The 18,431-nt window shown below is 43.6% G+C and overlaps 1 protein-coding gene across 1 annotated transcript in view; it reads left to right on the top strand.

Annotated features, from left to right (window-relative positions):
- TSPAN5 (tetraspanin 5) overlaps positions 1-7,721 on the top strand; it is a 161,476-nt gene extending 153,755 nt beyond the window's left edge. The window contains exons 4-8 of the mRNA XM_033106524.1: positions 934-1,104; positions 3,367-3,492; positions 5,358-5,405; positions 5,500-5,616; positions 7,393-7,721. Coding sequence (XP_032962415.1) covers positions 934-1,104; positions 3,367-3,492; positions 5,358-5,405; positions 5,500-5,616; positions 7,393-7,458 — 528 coding nt within the window. The 3' untranslated portion in view covers positions 7,459-7,721. The remainder of the gene's footprint in view (positions 1-933; positions 1,105-3,366; positions 3,493-5,357; positions 5,406-5,499; positions 5,617-7,392) is intronic.
- Positions 7,722-18,431: the final 10,710 nt, after the last annotated feature.

The raw sequence follows: 18,431 nt of genomic DNA, 5'->3' as shown, positions 1-18,431 counted from the left end.
TCTGGTCCTTCACAACCTCATTTCTTATAATTGGTTTGAGCAGCAAAAAAAATTGCAAATGGTAAGAATGCGGGGGTTGTAAGAAGTGGAAAGAATCGTAGGCGTGAATAGTATCTTGGTATGACTAAGGTGAGGCTCTTCTGAGCCTTTCAGATGGATGGGAATTTTCTCCCAGTACGTGGGCAATTGCCGCATTGCCCGTGGTCTCTCACCTTCCTTTTCAAATTCTTATTGTTTACATTAGTCAGAAGTCTCCCAGTGACTGCGTGTCGGTGTTATTTAAAATATTCTGAGACTGGGGCTTCACAAAGGAAGGCCCTCAACCCCGTGGTTTCATGTTGTTTTCATAATGAGAAATTATTTTCATGTCACAGTCACCCCCTCCCCCACTTCCTCTTGATCTCTTCATCTGAGATAAACACATCTGCAATTTTACCCTGTATGGCTGGTGTGAAGGGGAGTTACAGCAGTGTCTGAATCCGTAAAAGGAATATACCGCACACAGGATCAAGGCCACAGTTACAAACGACAGGTGATCTTAAAATGTTGTAATAATTTATTTTTCAACATTACAGAAGCTTACTAGAGGGAGGGATGGGTCCTTGTTCAGCATCTGGCAGCACATTAATCAGTAGAAATTCATCAGGCCTTAATGTGAGTCTGAGGAGGTATTCCTATTGTTCATGTTTGCTTATGGGCTTTGTTGGGTAATTGCCAAATGGAACACCAGAGCCCCCAAAATGTGATTATGAAATGATTTGTAAAAACCCGTTCTTGTCGTGTAATATTTTATTAATGAATCTTAAGAAACTGAGGGTTATCTACATTGGCCAAGTGTTACCAACCCAGTGTGATTACAAATGGATGTGATCAAAAGAGCTCTTGTAACTCTTCTCTTATAACTCTTCTCTGTGTCTGTGTCTTTTGTCTTAGTTTTCTGTGTTCTTGGGAATTATTTTCTTCCTGGAGCTCACTGCCGGAGTTCTGGCGTTTGTTTTCAAAGACTGGATCAAAGACCAGCTGTATTTCTTCATAAACAACAACATCAGAGCGTACAGGGATGACATTGATTTGCAAAACCTCATAGACTTCACCCAGGAATATGTAAGTTTACATTTGGTTTATTGGCAAGTTGAAAGCCTTCTCAGAAGGATGACCCCAGAGAACATCCTCCTGGCTTCTGCATCTGCCAGCTGAAACCCACCTCTGAATTTTCTGCATGGTTTTTGGTCTGTTTGTTGATTATTTTCTGACTCACTCTATGACCTACATGATTTGTACCCTAAATGGAAGTATCCTGTTTTCACTTATCTTAATTTCTCCTGAGAGGAACAAAGAAGAAAACTCTTGAGCAAGAAGTTTCTAATCATAGTTGCCCTTTTCCGGTCCACATTTGAAGAATACTGTTTTGCTGTAGGTTTAACATTTTATTTGGTATTAAATATGGATTCTCTCTCATTCCTTGTCCCCTTTTTGATCATCCTCCACACTTCACGGCTCAGAATAATATACTTACTTATCAATAGAATATTTTCCACAAGTTTTTAAAATATACCTATCCAAGTATTATTATAGCCCATGCAGTTAAAACCTAAAGTTGAGCAAGTTCTAAGCCCTGGTGGCCTCAAAGAAGTGAAGCATCTGTGCAGTATAACCCGTTCCGCCGGGTTTCTGAACATTTTTATGTGACAGTCCCTGCAGTGCAAACAAAGTAGCAGATGCCCTGCTCACTCAAAATGCAAAATGGTATAAACAGGGCTCAGAAGATACAGATCTAGTGCCCAAATCTGATTAGCTAAGTGACCTTGGGCTAATAGGACCTTGACCTAGTTCCCCAACAATACAATGGAAATAATAATAGCTACTGGGGATATTATGATACTCTAATAAGATGTACCTGGTTTTATATTAGGTGTTATTGTCCTATAAACTGACAGGTGTTTGTTTGCATTCACTGAACAATTGGATAAGCTGAGCAGACCTGGACAGCGATGTCCGTGACATTAATGTATATGGCAGGACTGGAGGGCAAACAGAAGCCCAACGGACCGTTTTCCAGAATGACCTGGGGTCCCCTTTGATAAAGGGAGGAGATGGCTGCATTAGCACTCACTCCGGGGGAGACCACCCTGTTGTGTCAGACACCCAGGACTGAGCTGAGTTGTGTTGTTCGGTGACAGCAAGGACTGTCCTGGAGTGAGCTGTACTTCAGGTGTGAAATTAAGCCCTGTTTCATCTCCTCAGCAGACTTCACTCTTTTGTTAGGTCATAATGGATGCAAGCTCACATCTGGCCAAGTATTATTGCTACCTAGGTTGCATGGCAAATCTGATGGAGCTTTGTAGGCAAACCTCAAGATGCATTGCCCACATCCTTGGAGGAACAGACGAGTCCCAGGAACATGCGTGTGCACGTTCTCTTGAAACGCTGTCTGCTTTATGTGGAAATACCGTCATTTCATGTCATGCTCGTCTTCTGTCATGGAGTTTAATCTTTTGAAGTAGCTGTTGGCCCTGAAAGCCTGGAGATGGTCAAGGCCTGATGTTTATTTAACTGGAAGAAATAGAGCTTAGTCTAGCCCAGGGGAGTGACAAGGGAACTTAGGTAGCAGCCCTGGAGTCAGGCCCCACTGAAGACCCCCTGAATTTAACAGCTTGTTTTATATGTGTTTTAATTAGATGACTGAATTTTTAAGTTGAAAATGTAAATACATGGTCTTGTTTAAAAGTATTCAGAGTACTAACCGATAACATAATGAAAAGTAAGCCTCTAAACTTTGGGTTGGGGGGGCGGTGGTAATGGATATGTTCACAATTTTGATTGTGGTGAGTTTCATGATGTATACATAAGTTAAAAATTATAAAATTGTACACTTTAAATATGTGTAGTTCATTGTATGTCAATGATACCTCAATAAAACAGATTTTTTAAAAACCATTAAGGTGTAGAGATCAGAATTGTCAAAAAGTCTCTAGATATCCCACCCACAACCCCAGTTGCCTCCTTCAAAGCTCACTACCGTTTAGTATCTCGTTTACCCTTCTGGAATGTTCCTACGTGTACTCGAACCAAACAGCTCTAATGCTCACGGAGCCCTGCTGTACAATGCCCTTCCCCCACCAAACACCATGGAGCTCATCAATCTTTTCAGTCACATGCCAACCCATCCTTACAAACCTTCAGCCTTTATTATTTTGGACGCTTTTACAGGGGCTGATTAGGTTCAGTGTGGTTTACAAGGAAATTCTGAGCCGAGAAGGTTAATGCTGGCAGAAGCTGGGTGTCGGCTGTTGGGGTGGGAATGTGAGTGTAGGCCCCTGGTGGCCTCCAAGTCCAGGTGTCCTAATTCTCTCCTGTTTGCTCTAGTGGCAGTGCTGTGGGGCTTTTGGAGCTGATGATTGGAACCTAAATATTTACTTCAATTGCACAGATTCCAACGCAAGTCGGGAGCGATGCGGTGTGCCATTCTCCTGCTGTACTAAGGACCCCGCAGTAAGTGGAGGCCAGCAACTTGCCGGCCTGCTCTGTGCGTCACGCCGGGATGGTGCGTGGGATGAGCAGTGCTTTGGGTCCTGACACCTCCTCTTAGCTGCCTGTGCCTAATCATAGCTCCTGGAGGGGGTATAGTGCTCAGTTCTTCCCAGTAGGAATAATAATTGCTCAGGTGAAGTAAGCAGTACGGTGCTGGTTCCTATTCTAAGCTTTTTTGTGCCTTGGCTTATTTAAGTTGGAAACATTCGTACTGGCAAATACTACCATTATCTTCCCTTTTCAGGTTAAATGAAAGCCCATGGAGTTTCAATAACTTTCCCAAGGTCACATTGCTAGGAAGTGATGAAGTTGAGCTGCAGACCCAGGCAGCCTGCCTATATTCCTTTTTTTGGGCTTATATGAGAGCTGTCTGCATTGGTTTGGGGTTAGTAACCCTTTTCTTTCAGACTTAGATCTGGGGGACATGTTAGGAATAGAAGAGTTTGAGGCAAGATAGGGGTAGAATACCATGTGGGAAGATCATAGCTGCCCAGACTTTCAGTCGTAATGGTGACAGTATTTACAGTTTGTAATGTATATATATAACTATTCATAAGCCACTCTCTTTTACCATGCACTTGATTGTATTTTGGGTCTAATTATGTGCCTGTTATATGGTGTAGAACAACTTAACATTCAATCCCTTATTTTAATTTAAAAGTCAGAATTGAGTGTTAGAACAACACATACAAGTTGCTCCTGTATTTGTCCCTTCTGTACTTTTTAGCCTCTCTTTGGCCCATCAGTCCCTAAGTATCCGCCCCCAGAGCCACCCTTCCCCGCACTGAGCAAGCTGAGTGGGGACTGATGAGTTCAGTGGCCATTTCCCCCTGCACGGTGGGGGATGTGGGGCCCTTTAAAAGGAGCAGTGATATTGGGGTAGAAAAGCAGGAGTTCCTGCAGTCTGCCCATGGTGGTCATGGCTGGGGTTGGGGGTCAGCCTGGGCTGTTATTCTTGGTCTGAAGGAGACTGAGACTCAGTAAGGACTGTGCTCCCCTGCTCTGGGACCTTGCCAGGAAAGCCAGCCTTTCTGACTGGCTCGTTTCTCCCTTTCCTCTGATGAGGGCCAAAAGGCAAGAATGCCCAGCACAGAGCCCAGGGTACCCACTCAGGAGGCCTGGTGCTGGCCAGCCACTACCAACTGTGCTCTGTCTGCAGTTCCTGCCCTGTGTTAGCATTCCATCAGCAGAATTCTGCAGATTCTCGGAAGGCATTGTGTCTTCCCTTTCAACTACAGATCCTCTAGGCAGAGCTACCTCATTCCATAAACGCTAAGCCCATACCCTGCAGAGGAGAAAAATAAACTTAGAAGAAGGGAACCCACGTTTCTGATCAGGCCTGTTAGATGTCAGAGCATCTGTCCATGTGATACGTGATGCATTCTCATTGTAAAACCATTTAAATAATACAGACGTATATAGATTAAAAAGTAGAAGTCCCCCCAAGAAAGCAAAAATGAAGATAGTCATTGTACCCTTTAACCATGGTTTGTATCTGGCTCCAGTTCCCTAAACCCCATAAGCTTCTTGAGGTTGTCAACTCTGAATCTGGAGCCTCCCGCATAATTGGCTTGCTCTCCTTTCTGTTATTTCCTGAGCCTCGGTTTTCCTAATTTGGAAAAGAGGGCATATTTTAGTACCTACTTCTGAGGATTGTTATAATAATTCCACGGAATAATGTATAAGTGTTTAACAAGGTGCCCTGTCTGTCTGTCTGCCCAAATCCACATTTTATTATCGACACTTAAATGGGGATCTTCTGCTAATTCCTAGGTGGGCTTTCTAACAGGAGTGAATTTCACTGTTCTGTTTTCTTTCTCCACCAGGAAGATGTCATCAACACTCAGTGTGGCTATGATGCCAGGCAAAAACCAGTAAGTGGACTATCATTGTCGCTTAGCACAAAGGGTGTTGGCGGAGCTTTTGAACTTGCATGGTGACGCTGTGCTCTCCTCTTCCCCTGTGAAGGAAGTTGATCAGCAGATTGTAATCTACACGAAAGGCTGTGTGCCCCAGTTTGAGAAGTGGTTGCAGGACAATTTAACCATCGTGGCTGGTATTTTCATAGGCATTGCCTTGCTACAGGTAAGACAAGGCTCCTTGCTGGATGTCACAGGGAAATGATGCCCTGGGAGAGCCCTTGCCAGAATAGGAGCTAAAAATTAAAAACTGTGCTGAAAATGCTCTCAAAAAAGTGAAAAGACAACCTCCAAAATGGGAGAAAATAATTTCAAATCATTATATCTGATAAGGGTCAAGTATCTAGAATAAACTCAACAATTAAAAAGACAAACCCAGGGGCGGCTGGATGGCCCAGTTGGTTAGAGCATGAGCTCTGAACAACAGGGTTGCCGGTTCGATTCCCACATGGGCCAGTGAGCTGTGCCCTCCACCACTAGATTGAAAACAACAAACTGCCACTGAGCTCCCTGAGGGGCGGCTGGATGGCTCAGTTGATTAGAGAGTGAGCTCTCAACAGCAAGGTTGCCGGTTCAATCCTGCTTGAGAAGGTGGGCTGTGCCCCCTGCAACTAAAGATTGAAAACGGCAACTGGACTTGGAGCTGAGCTGCGCCCTCCACAACTAGATTGAAGGACCAACGACTTGGAGCTGATGGGCCCTGGAGAAACACACTGTTTCCCAATATTCCCCAATTAAAAAAACCAAAACAAACCCAGTTTAAAGATGGGCAAAGAATTTGAATAGGCATGTCTCCAATGAAGCTAAAAATAGCTAGAAAGCACATGAAAAGAGGCTCAACAGCAGCAATGGTTAGGGAAATTAGAATCAAAACCACAATGAGCTACCACTTCACTACACTAGGATGGATGTACAGCTGACCTTTGAACAACATAGTTTTAAACTGCACAGGTCCACTTATATGCAGATGTTTTTCAATTGACCACAGTTCAATTGACCTGTGTAGCTCAACTGACCTGAGTTGTTGCAGATTCAACTCTGTTGGAGGGAATCTGGTATGCAGAGGCCCACTGCAGTTATATGCAGATTTGCTACTTCATGGGGGGCCAGCACTTCCAACCCCCATGTAGCTCAAGGGTCAACTGTAATTAAAAAGGAAGACAGTAACAAGAGTTGTTGATGACGTGGAGAATTGGAACCCTCGTGCATTGCTGAAGGGAATAAAAATGATGCAGCCTCTTTGGAAAACAATCTGGCAATTCCTCAGAAAGTGAAACAGTTACCATATGACCCAGCAATTCTACTCCTAGGTATGTACCCCAAAGAATTGAAAACATATGTTCACCCAAAAACTTGTACACAGATGTTCATCATAGCCCTGTTCGTAATAACCAGAAAGTGGAAACACTGAAGATGTCCATCACCTGATGACTGGATAATCAAAATATTGTTTATCTATATAGTGGAATATTATTCCAGCCATCAAAAGGATTGAAGTACTGGTACATGCTACAACATGGATGAACCTTGAAAACATTTTCCTATGTGAAAGTAGAATAACACAAAAGGCCAGATACTGTATGATTCCATTTATATGAAATGTCCAGAATGGGCAAATCCACAGAGATAGAAAAGTAGATTAGTGGTTGCCAGGGCTGGAGGGATGAGGAATGGGAATGATTGATAATGGGTACAGTTTATTTTGGGGGTAATGGAAATGTTCTGGAATCGGATACTAGTGATAGTTGCACTGGTGAGAGTTGCACATCCTTGTAAATATACTAAAAACCACTGACTGACTTTAAAAGGATGGATTGTACAATATATGAATTATATCTCAATCAAAACAAAAAGATAAGAAAAGTGGAATTCATTGGACAGGGAAAAGCCTAATGAAGTTAAGAGTTTCACTGTTTGCTGCTCTTTTTTCTTCCTTTCTCAGATTTTTGGGATATGCCTGGCCCAGAATTTGGTTAGTGATATTGAAGCTGTCAGGGCTAGCTGGTAGAGCCCCACAACAGCTGCTGTAAGACACTGGACAGACCCAGCCTTCCAGACCCTCCAGCGTGCCCAACCAAATCCACGCTGCACGGACCCCAGTTACAGAGGCGTCCTGAAATCCCACCTGATGGAGCTGCCAAGAACTTCTTTTGGGGGGTAAAACTGGGAAATGCTGCTTACTGACAGAAGTTTTAAAAAATAACCAGTATGAAAGTCGTTGCGCCGTGAATCTCTACTGTAGCCATGAATTTATGGATGGTTGGACACTTAACAAAAAAGAAAAGGGAGGGTGGGGGACACAGATGTACCTGAATTTGTGGCAAACATAGTCTTGCTCTCCACTTCGGTAACTGGCGGGCTAGGAGAGGCAGCTCTGCTCTTCGTCACGCCTTGAAGGGACTGCCTCCTGCTCCGTGGACTAAGGAAGTGCATCTTTTCCAAAACTCAGCCCCTGATCCGTGAAGGCTGGGGGTTGGTGTCCGTTCATCATATATTTCAAGGGACTGTGACAGCTCTCATCCCAAGAAGAACACAGCTTGTCTTTGGGTTCAGATTGTGTGATCACGTTCAACAAATAACGTGGGTGGGCACGTTTGGTCTCCTGGAGTGTCGTCTTGTAAGAGAAGTTGTATATTCCGTGTGCACTGAGTAAGGACGTGGGACTACTTCATGATGCTGGATTTTAGCACAGATCGTTTGTTTCAGTAGGTCTGAGCTTTATTTATCAATGAAATCCAAGGAGAAAATGAAGTTAATGATGAGGTGTTAGTCAAATACCCGTCACCCAGCCCACCAAATTAGGCATTGGCTTCTGGGGAAACTCTGGAATACTCTGGAGTTTTGGCTTTTTTTTGTTTTTTTTTTTTTTGGTCTCCTCCAAAGTGAAAATTATGATACAGTTTCTTAAATTTTAAAGTGTTTTCTCACAAGCTCGAGTGTTAATTTTTTGGTGTAATGTCCCTGCATGACCTATGAGTCTGAATCTACCAGCTTCTCTTTCTGCCATCTTTCCTACAACATTTATTAACGTGATTTGGTCAGCATTTATTTGATAGGTCCATGGCCTTGAGAGGTGTGGCGAGTTCTCCTCGGCGGAAGGGATCCACTGCACCATCGCAGATTTTTCCATGGACTCAATGATCCCTTAACCACGTAGGTTGTTATGGCCTCTTCTACAGCCTCCCCTTCTTGCTCTTTGAATGGAATTAAACCCAACTCCAAAACAGTGTTGACACAATCAAAAAGCTTCTAATGTTTTTTGTTTTTTCTTCTTCTTCTGGTTTTAGTTTTCTTTTCTTTTTTTTTTTTTAAAGCGCATGGGCAGAGCTCCTGTTCTCTTAGTGCAGACTAACCATCAGGATGGTGACAAAGCACAAATACTCTGGAGGAAAGAACCTTAATGGGGCAAGTGTTGTGTGACACGTGGGGAACTATCTCCAGGTGCTGCCACCCACCCCTGCCCTGACTCCAAGTGGGAGGGACAAGTTTGGGCCCCAGATTTTAATCCAACTGGAGCCTACCAGGGTATCAGTCCCCTGGGGGAGCAAATATTAGTCTGTGGAACACTGGAAAAACCACAGGCATATTTCACGGTGATGACACATTTGCCAACACATAACTGGGCAGCCAGCTAGCATACTTTGTGGAAATTTAACAAGGTTTTCCATTTCACTCTTATGTTGCATCACTGTGGCTGATGAATGTGTCAGTGTGCTCAGAGAAAGGACAGAAAGTCTTTGAAAATCTGGCCTCTAGAGTTTGGGTGTGAGTATGATCCTGCATGTGTGTGTTTTGGTCTCAGTGTCCTTAAAGGTGTTCATTCCATATTCCAGCTGCAAGATTAGTTTATTTCATCTCCGCCCCCACCACAGTTGTCCTTCTGTAATGTCATGTCAACATGGAGAAGCCTTGCGCTCTCCAACTGGCACCCTTGTGCTTTACGTTGATTACCTCATTTTCCAGTGAACTCCATCTGACCAGTTGATTCAGAACTAGGCAAGGTTCCCACCCTGTGGCCCATCCAGTGAAAGGCCCAATGGCAAGTTCAAGTGAGTTTTAAATTTTAATGAATCACCCTTTATTTTTTACACTTGAGAGTGGTTGTAATAAAGGCTGTCATTAATAAACTTGGTTCTACCTTACATGGAGTTATGTCTTTCTTCGTTTCTTCTCTCTTGAAATTGCAAAAACCTCTAATCCAGTGGTTCTCAAACTTTCACGTGATAACAATCACTGGGTGGCGTGTTGAAACATAGACCGTGTTTCTCCGAAAATAAGACCTAGCCGGACAATCGGCTCTAATACATCTTTTGGAGCAAAAATTAATATAAGACCGGTATTATATTATTATATTATTTATTATATATTATATTAATATTATATTACATTATATTATTATAAAGACCGGATCTTATAGTAAAATAAGATCGGGTCTTATATTAATTTTTGCTCCAAAAGATACATGAGAGCTGATTGTCCGGCTAGGTCTTATTTTCGGGGAAACACATGATTACTGTTTGCTCCATCCCCAGAAATTCTAATTCAGTATTAGAAGTTTAGAAACCTATGCCTTTCTGACAGGTTTCCAGGTGATGCTTTCGCTGCATGTTCTGGAAGTACAGTCTGAGAAGCACCACTCTGGTCCAATTCTCTAAGAGGGAGAAAGGGAGAGGAACATTTTGTGATTGAGGAGGAAAGGTCCCTTTGTGCTACTGGGTGCAGATTAATGAGAGACAAGGGCAGAGCTGGGTATGTACAAAGTCTGTTTCTGGGGTCATTGTCTGCAGGGGACCATGTAGAATACAGATCATCAGTCCTTGTCTTAGCAATTCTGGAGTAGGGGTGCCAGAGCCTGTATTTTTAAGCTGTTCCTATTGAAAATTTAATGCACAGTGAGATTTAGGACTCATGGACCTAGGTAAATCTTAATAATATTCACAACCTTTTTCTAAAATAATTTCTAGTCATCTCTTAGAGCAGGCATCTTAAAAACCCATTAGAGAAATGCCAACTTAAATGTCCTTTCATTTTGAATTATCACCACAGAAGACTTCTGTCTTTAAAACTATTAAAGATTTTCTCCAAAGATTAAGTGAAAACAAAATTTTAAAGTTCACATAGTATAATCAGACCCTGACACTCTGCCAAGACTTGTTTGAGAAACATTTTGCTTCATTCCCCTGGATATTTGAGACCAAAGTGTTATTTTGACTTAAGGAAATTTATCAGGGGTAATGGGAGATCACTAAGCCCTGTTTCTTGGGTTTTCTTAGCTGTGCTGTAGAGATTATTTTATGCACGTGAGGTAATTTGTCCTTGCTCATGGCAAACTCTAGGCCAACAAAAGAGAAATATTACAGCGCAAAAGTAAAAGGATGCTTTGTCTCCAAAACTCAGAACTTACAGGAAGTTTCTTCTGTGTTTAGAAGGTACACTTGTAGGATGAGTATTGAATTTCTCTGTATCGCTATTGTTTGGCTGGTTACCATAAACATAATTGCCTCCATGATTTAAAAACATCTAATACTGTTTTTAAAAGTGAACACAGGAATTGAAAAGTAGAATTTCGTATCATGAAGCACTTGAAAAAGGAGTGCCATTACTTTGTTTTCTTCTTTCTTCTACCAGGGAATAAACCTCTACTTGTCTTTCAGTTTTCTTCCTGCCGCAGGTCCCAGTCTTTCTTCTCTCAAGGGGATTCTGAAAAGAGTCTCTTGGCTTTTTTTCTTATTATGCAAAATGTTTTCTCATTGATGCCCTGTTTGTGTGAGCAGGAATGGAATAATTCTGCAGTTTTGTGGAGCTCCTCTCAGCGTCTGTTTCCGGCTGGCTTGGACTACAGCCCTGGGAAGCTGGTGGGTTGAACAATGAGGAGCTCGAGCCCAGTGACCTGGCTGGCCCTCCCCAGCTCTCTTTGTCACTTATTCCACGAAAACTGCTTCTCTAGGGAAATCCTGTTTAGACCTCCGAGGAGGAACTGGGAACTTCTCCATAAACACGAGCCAACGGAGTTTCGTGGCCAGCCGTTTCCATGCCGTGGGGCTGTTTCTAGGTTCTGCCCTTTCAGGAGTAAGAAGCCTAGTCTGGGAGTGAGGAGGAAAACACAGTGTTTGCCTGGCAATAAGTACTATCTTTGGCCTTATCATGATGATATGATAAAAGTCTAAAGAAAATCTATACATTACAACAGACAAGGCAGATATATCTGGGTGGGGGTAGAGAGCAGAAAAGAGAAGCTAAACTCTGAAGAAGGGTAAGCCATCTTTAGACTTACTTGAGCTTTTGTCTCTTTGTGGAAGAGTTTGTGATGAAGATAGAGTTTATAAAATTACAGTTTTTAGGACTTCTTTAATTCGAGGATTAAATAGAGCTTCCTTTGGAGTGTTCATGCTGAGTAGCTCTCTTGTAAGCTTGGCACCAAGGAGAGGATGGACTCCATTAGTTCACTTTTGGCTTTCATTAACCTACACCAAACTCCTTAGGACCTGCGCCGGCTAGTGCACTTTATTCCTTTAGTAACTCCCAACTGAAGAAAGCCTGCAGGAAGAGTGGGTTGGTTCGTGGGCTTTACACTTTATTAATATACTCAGAAAACAGGAGTGTGCAAACAGGGTACCCTTCATTGAATGGGAGTTGCATTATATGTGGGAGAAAAACCTTTTAAATCTGGAGCCTTTGCAGAGCAACTGGTTTGAACGGGAACGTTTTAATGGCCTGCCCTCTAGTGGCGATCATGTGAGACAGCTCCTGAATAAAGCTGGAATACTTAGCAGGGCTGAAATCACTATCGGTTGAGAGGTACTTGTGCTTTGCAGAAACTTGAAGGTATACAGCTGTATGTTGTGTCCTTAATATGGGTGGATGTTTCATTCCTTTTACACACACCTGAAAATGACATTGCTTGTTTTTGAGAGTTAGGGAGCAAGGGTGTTTAGCTCCCTTCACCACCTGTGTCCTGATCTTGCTACTGGGACTTGACAGGGCCCTGCCCTCTTGCCAAGACTCAGACACAGTTTACAGAAGAGGTGATAATAATCTAAAATTGTAATCTGCCAGGCAGGTAAGTCTCCTGAAACAGGGACTAGAACATTCTGTGTATTTCCTCTAAAAACACCCACATGGATACCCGGAGTTTGCTTTGAACTGAGGATTTGCAACCTTGATTGTAAAGGTAGTGAAGCCTGGTAGGGTGTTGGGGTAGTCTGGATCACTGACTGTAATTTGTATTGCAGAAGTTTGTTATGGGTTGAATTGTTTCTTCTAAAAATTCATATATTGAAGTCCTAACCCCAATACCTCAGAATGTGACATTATTTGGAAATAGGGTCATTGCAAATGTAATTAGTAAGGATGGTGTCATACTGGAGTAGGGACCCAGCCTACTCCAGTGTGACCAACGCTATTAAAAAAGAGAAAATTTGGATGCAGATGTGCGCATCCTCCCTGTGTGGGGAGGATGTCATGTGAACATGAAAGCACAGATCAGGTGATAAATCTATAAGCCATATGTAGGGACAGGGCCAGGAGAGCAGTTTCCAGGTTCTCAACCTCACGTGGAAAGGTGCTGGCTTAGTTATTAGATGGCCATTAGCCACTATTGTTTTGTATATAACTGCTGTAGCTACTCTGATTCCCCCAAAATAAGACCTAGCCGGACAATCAGCTCTAATGCGTCTTTTGGAGCAAAAATTAATATAACCTGGTATATTATATTATATTATATTATATTATATTATATTATATTATATTATATTATACCGTGTTTCACCGAAAATAAGACCTAGCCGGACCATCAGCTCTAATGTGTCTTTTGGAGCAAAAATTAATATAAGACCCGGTCTTATTTTACTATAATATAAGACCTGGTCTTTAATATAATATAATACAATATAATACCAGGTCTTATATTAATTTTTGTTCCAAAAGATGCATTAGAGCTGATTGTCCGGCTAGGTCTTCTTTTCGGGGAAACACGGTACATTAGCAGGCATGGTTAACACGCGTGGATTGCGGATTGCGGGTGGTGCAGATCGTGTGGATCCTACTTCCTGTGTCTCAACCAGCCGCCATCGAGAATATAGTGGTATGAACCCTCTATCCATGGCTCCGTTGTTCCTTTTCGGCCTTACCATATCCTATGTTCACCTGCCGGGAGCGGGAGCAGAACACCTTGCATCACGTCATAGAACACCAGAGACTGCCAGCAAGCCACCAGAAGCTAGGAGAGGCATGAACCCATTCTCCCTCAGAGCCTCCAGAAGGAACCAACCCTGCCAACACCTTGGTTTTGGACTTCATCCTCCAGAATCGTGAGACAGTAAGTTTCTGTGGTTTAAGCCTCCCACTTTGCGGTACTTTGTTATGGCAGCCCTCGGAAACTGATGCAGAGTTTTATGATCCATCGCTGGCTTTCAGGCTGGAAATGGTAGCCCTGCTCTGAGGTCCATATGCTACTTTTCACTGGAAGAATGATTAATGTGTATGTGCCCCTTATTTGAAACGATGCACCTGAACATGGCATGGGGGCAGGCTCTCTGTATCTGCTTTAAGCTCTTGAAGACAGTCTTGACACATTTTATGGGACATTTTAAAAATAAGGAATGCTTTGTTACATTATGATTAAAAGGGTGGTGCTGCAGTCTGTATTTACTGGAAGTCAGCAATCTTAAATGCAACTTGTTAGAGTGATTAAAGTCATAAATAAATGAGCTATGTTTCCATGGTGTGTGCTTTCTTTCATCTTGTTGCTTCTTGACCTAATGAGCCCACTTGTTCACTGACTCCCTGCTGTACGCTGGCGACTGGGGTGAATGCATCATCTGTCCCTTGAGGTAACAGGTCGCATTTACTGAAAGTTTACTGTGTTCTAGGCACTGGGCTGTAAACACTCTGCAAATGTTTTGGGGAAATGTAAACTGAAGGAGAGAAAAACCCACACATGTGGAAAATTTAGACTTCATCAAGAGCTAAACTGAGATCTTCCAAGGTGGAGCTGGCTAAGATGGAAGAACACAGAGGTAATGGAAGAAGGCCTCGAGAAGGAAGAGTGTCTTGACCTGGGCCTCCAAGAGAGAGCGGAGGGCAGGAGTAAGAAGGTGAGTGCTGCTGCCTAGATGGGGAGCGCCCAGAATGTCCAGAATGCACGAGTGGGGAGAAGTGCTGATAAGCAGTGAAAAGGTCAAGGTCACAAAGCCCTGGAATTGTAGCTGAGTCCCTGGCATGTGCCAGGCACTCAAAAACTTGCTGAATGACGAGGGTTGGTAATTGAGCTGATCGGTAGCCACCTCGTGCTGGAATGAAGAGGTGATTGACAAAAAGTAGACTTGTTGGTAAAGCTGGACAGTGTCTGCACGTACAGAAACCCTTCCATTTGCTGGGAATATTTTAAAAAATCATTCCAAGATGTTTGCCAGAGTTGTCTATCAGAGCATTTTGTGGAATGCAAATAAAGTAACAGTCGCAAACACTCCATGCCTTCCCAAGAAGTCACTGTAACTTTACAAACCTGCAAATCGAATTGCCTTAAAGCTCTGCGGAACAGCCAGAATTACCTTCTCTTTGTTCTGGAACCCAACTGTTTCCTCCATCCAGTTTCACTGTTCTTGTGAAGTTTCTACGACCTGGGAGCGGGCAGGGAGATCTTCAATATGCTGCAGTACGGGACATTGCATCGAAGCAGGTGGAGGTTGGATGTGACAATCTTGCTCTTTCTCGGGTTGAAGCCAGACCCTTTTTTGAGAGCAGAAGTTCTCAGCAATAGGTGCACGTTAGACTCACCCAGGAGCATCCAAATGAATCAAAACGAAAAACCCACATGCAGCCCTTCCTCCATCCCACCCCTTTGTTAAAGCTCCTAAGTAGTTCTAATGTGCCACTAGGGGCTCCCAAACTTTAATGTAGGTGAATCGCCTGGGTTACTTTAATTTACCTGGGTCTGACTTAACAGGTCTTGAGTGGGACTGGAGAGTCCACAGCGCTAGCAAGCTTCCAGGTGACACTGATGTCATCTGCAGACCGCACTTTGAGAGGCAAGGACAATCTATAGGGAGCTGCACTCACCTTCCCACCACTGCCTTAGAGTGTGAGAGCAGGAATGAGAAAATGGCTCTCAGGGTGAGTCACGCCTTTTTAGACATCGTCTCAGGACTCTGGCTTCAAGTCCTAATTTAATTTCTACTGATGCTTTCATGAGACGGCTTCCTTGAACAACTGTTAATGCTGACTCTCAAGACATGGGTTTTTGAGCCTCATGTATATCAAAAATTGTACTCTCTAAGGTGAGAGAGGGAAGAGAGAAAGGTATTAAAAAAAACAGAACAACAAAACAAAAACAAAAACAAAAAAAAACCAAGACAGGGTTTTCTCATTCCACCGCAGTGCAGAGGAGAGCCTTTATGAAATGTTGATTCCTTATCGACTGTCATGGAGAGACCTGGAGTCAAACTGGACATTGGAACCATATGCCTTAATGACTCAGTCTCTATGGAGAGTCTAGGAGGCTGGTCACTTGCTAAGTGAGAAGGATACTGTTGTTAAAAAATGAAATTCAACTGAGTAAATTTTAAAGATCTTATTGGCTTTATTCCGTGATTCATGAATCAGGCAGCATCCCATCTGGCAGAGAGAAAGGAGCTCTGAGGAGCTGTACAAAATGAAAGACATAGGCAGAAGGGAGTGGGAACAGGAAGTTATACTAGGCAAAAAGTGGAGTGGTTGTGGCAAGGTCCCTTTCCTCTAGGGGACGGCAGGGGTCTCTCAGGCAGATGAGCTCTCTGGTGCTGGTCAGGAGATTCTTGATTCCATTTCTTGGAGAGGCTAAAACTAAGGAAGTCTTGGTTTGGTGACATGGGGCTTAGCATAAATGACTCCATTTGGGCCTGCTGCATTCTTTTTAACACTATGCAATCTCTACACAGTATAAACGCCCCTCAGGTTACTTTTAGAAAAAAGGAAACCCATTTGTGTTAAAGTAAATAAGTCACAGATTGTGTTTGTGCTCGTTAGACCTGAGTGCTGCTCGGAGCTCGGCCACTGCTTGCGGTGTGGCCCTAGGCACGTTCCTTTCTCCCATCTTCAGGGCCCTCCCTCATAGGAAAGAGATGGTAATACCTAAACCATGGGCTGAAAAAGGTGAAAGTGCTCTTCTTCTCCAAATCCTATTCATGCCTCAGACATCACCTAAACTAGTTTCCTAGGGAGGTCCTGTGAGAACTCGGTTTGCCCCCTCTCCACTCCACCAAGATATGCTCCTCAAACACTCTCTTTTGAAGAACTCGTTGTACTTGAACTAACTTGAGTGGTATCTTTTTTCCATGGAATTGGACTGTAATGTGAACCTCTATGTCTCTAGCACCCAGATGTTCATGAGGTTGCTGCTTTGATCAAGCATGTCACAAGAGGATGACAGTAGCTTTTTTCTGGGTAGAAGGTATATGCTCACCTAAAGGATGGACTTGTATTCTGTAAAACGGATCTCTCTCTCTCCTTCCCTCTAAGATGTTTTTTTTCAAAGATGAACTGACCCTGGCAACTGTCAGCCAGCCCTGGATGAGCTCAGCCCGCTTCCTGAACAGCAGGTGCCCTAACACTCCCAGAGATTCTCCACCTTCCTGTTTAAGCATCAAACTGGGAAGGCAAATCTGGGTGAGGATTAAGCCTTGGAAGGTAGTATTTTGCTAATGAATTTTGAGTTTTTCCCAGGCTTGACGGATTTCTGAACCAACCATTTTTTGAAATAGGTATGTTGCCAGGAGGTGGGATCAAGTCAAGCTGAGAAAAACTCTTGTGGGATTGTCCTATTGAAGTGAGAGTCTCATGAGCCTCGTGAGTGTAGGTGCAATCTCCTGAGTTTAGTAAGAGTCTATGTGCTGGACTAGATGGCTCCCCTTCAGGTGTCCTGCAGGGCAAAGGGAGACCAACCTTCCCAAACTAAGAGGAAACCATAAGCCATCGCACAGACGGCTGTAAGCACACGTGAACACATGGAAGGCTAAAGAGGAAGGCTACGTGCTGTCCAGGGGCACAGCCGTGCCCTTTGCCTTCTCTGGGAGTTCCTGTGTCTGCACTTTTCGTCAGGGTGATGGGGCACAAGATGCTGAGAGGATGGTCATGTCTGTGGTTATGTCCAGTAAGACTGAGCAAGCCTGAGAATATGCAGGTGGTTTCTGCAAAGGATGTGTCAAGCAGAATAACTAGTCCAGGAGTTGAGGGTGGCACACAGGTCTCTGACCATTCTGGGAAATGTCTACCATAGACCACAACTGGAGTCGAGCAGGTCAGGAGGTCTGCTCACCCTAAATGCAGTGGTTTACTTGGCAAGTGATAACTGGCCCCTGGGTCAGAACCCAGTGGCCTCAAAAAGGATGGACATTGAATAATAATCCTGAGTTATTGATGCAATAAATGGCCATCTGCTTGTCCAAATAGGATGACGACCTTTTAGTTGGCTGGGTCAGGCTCCTTCTGAGGACTTTAAGGAAAGTTTGATTGCCCTTGGTTCTGACAGGCCAACACTTTTCCCCTCTGGCTGTAGATCAGAATCCCTTTGGAGCTTTAAAAAAAAATCAAATGTCCAGGCTCCAAGTCCAGAGAGTAGATGCCCTACGTTGGATAAAACACACTTTTTACCTTTTTTTTTTTTTAAAGGCCTCTGTTATTGGTGACCCTGGGGACCCTGATGTGACATAAAGCTGTGTGAGTGTGGGAAGTCCTGAAGGGAGCATTGTAGGCTGAGGGGCTGTTGTCTATGGAGCATCTCCTGTTGTCAAGGCTCAGCTGGAAGGAGGACCTGACCAGATGTCACTTCCTCAAGGTCCCAGGCACCTCCACCCAACACATCAAGGCCAGTGCATTGTTCTTTCCCAGGAAGCTGCTTCTCCTTTCTTCCTTCTCTCAGTTAACATCACCACTGTCTTCTGCCCTGTCACCAACTCAGACCCTGCAGAGTCCTCTTTGCTTCCAGTCTCCATCCTTTTCTGTCCA

Source organism: Rhinolophus ferrumequinum, chromosome 5 (genome assembly GCF_004115265.2).
Source record: "Rhinolophus ferrumequinum isolate MPI-CBG mRhiFer1 chromosome 5, mRhiFer1_v1.p, whole genome shotgun sequence".
NCBI classification, from domain to species: Eukaryota; Metazoa; Chordata; class Mammalia; order Chiroptera; family Rhinolophidae; genus Rhinolophus; species Rhinolophus ferrumequinum.
This window is presented reverse-complemented; position numbering and strand designations above follow the sequence as displayed.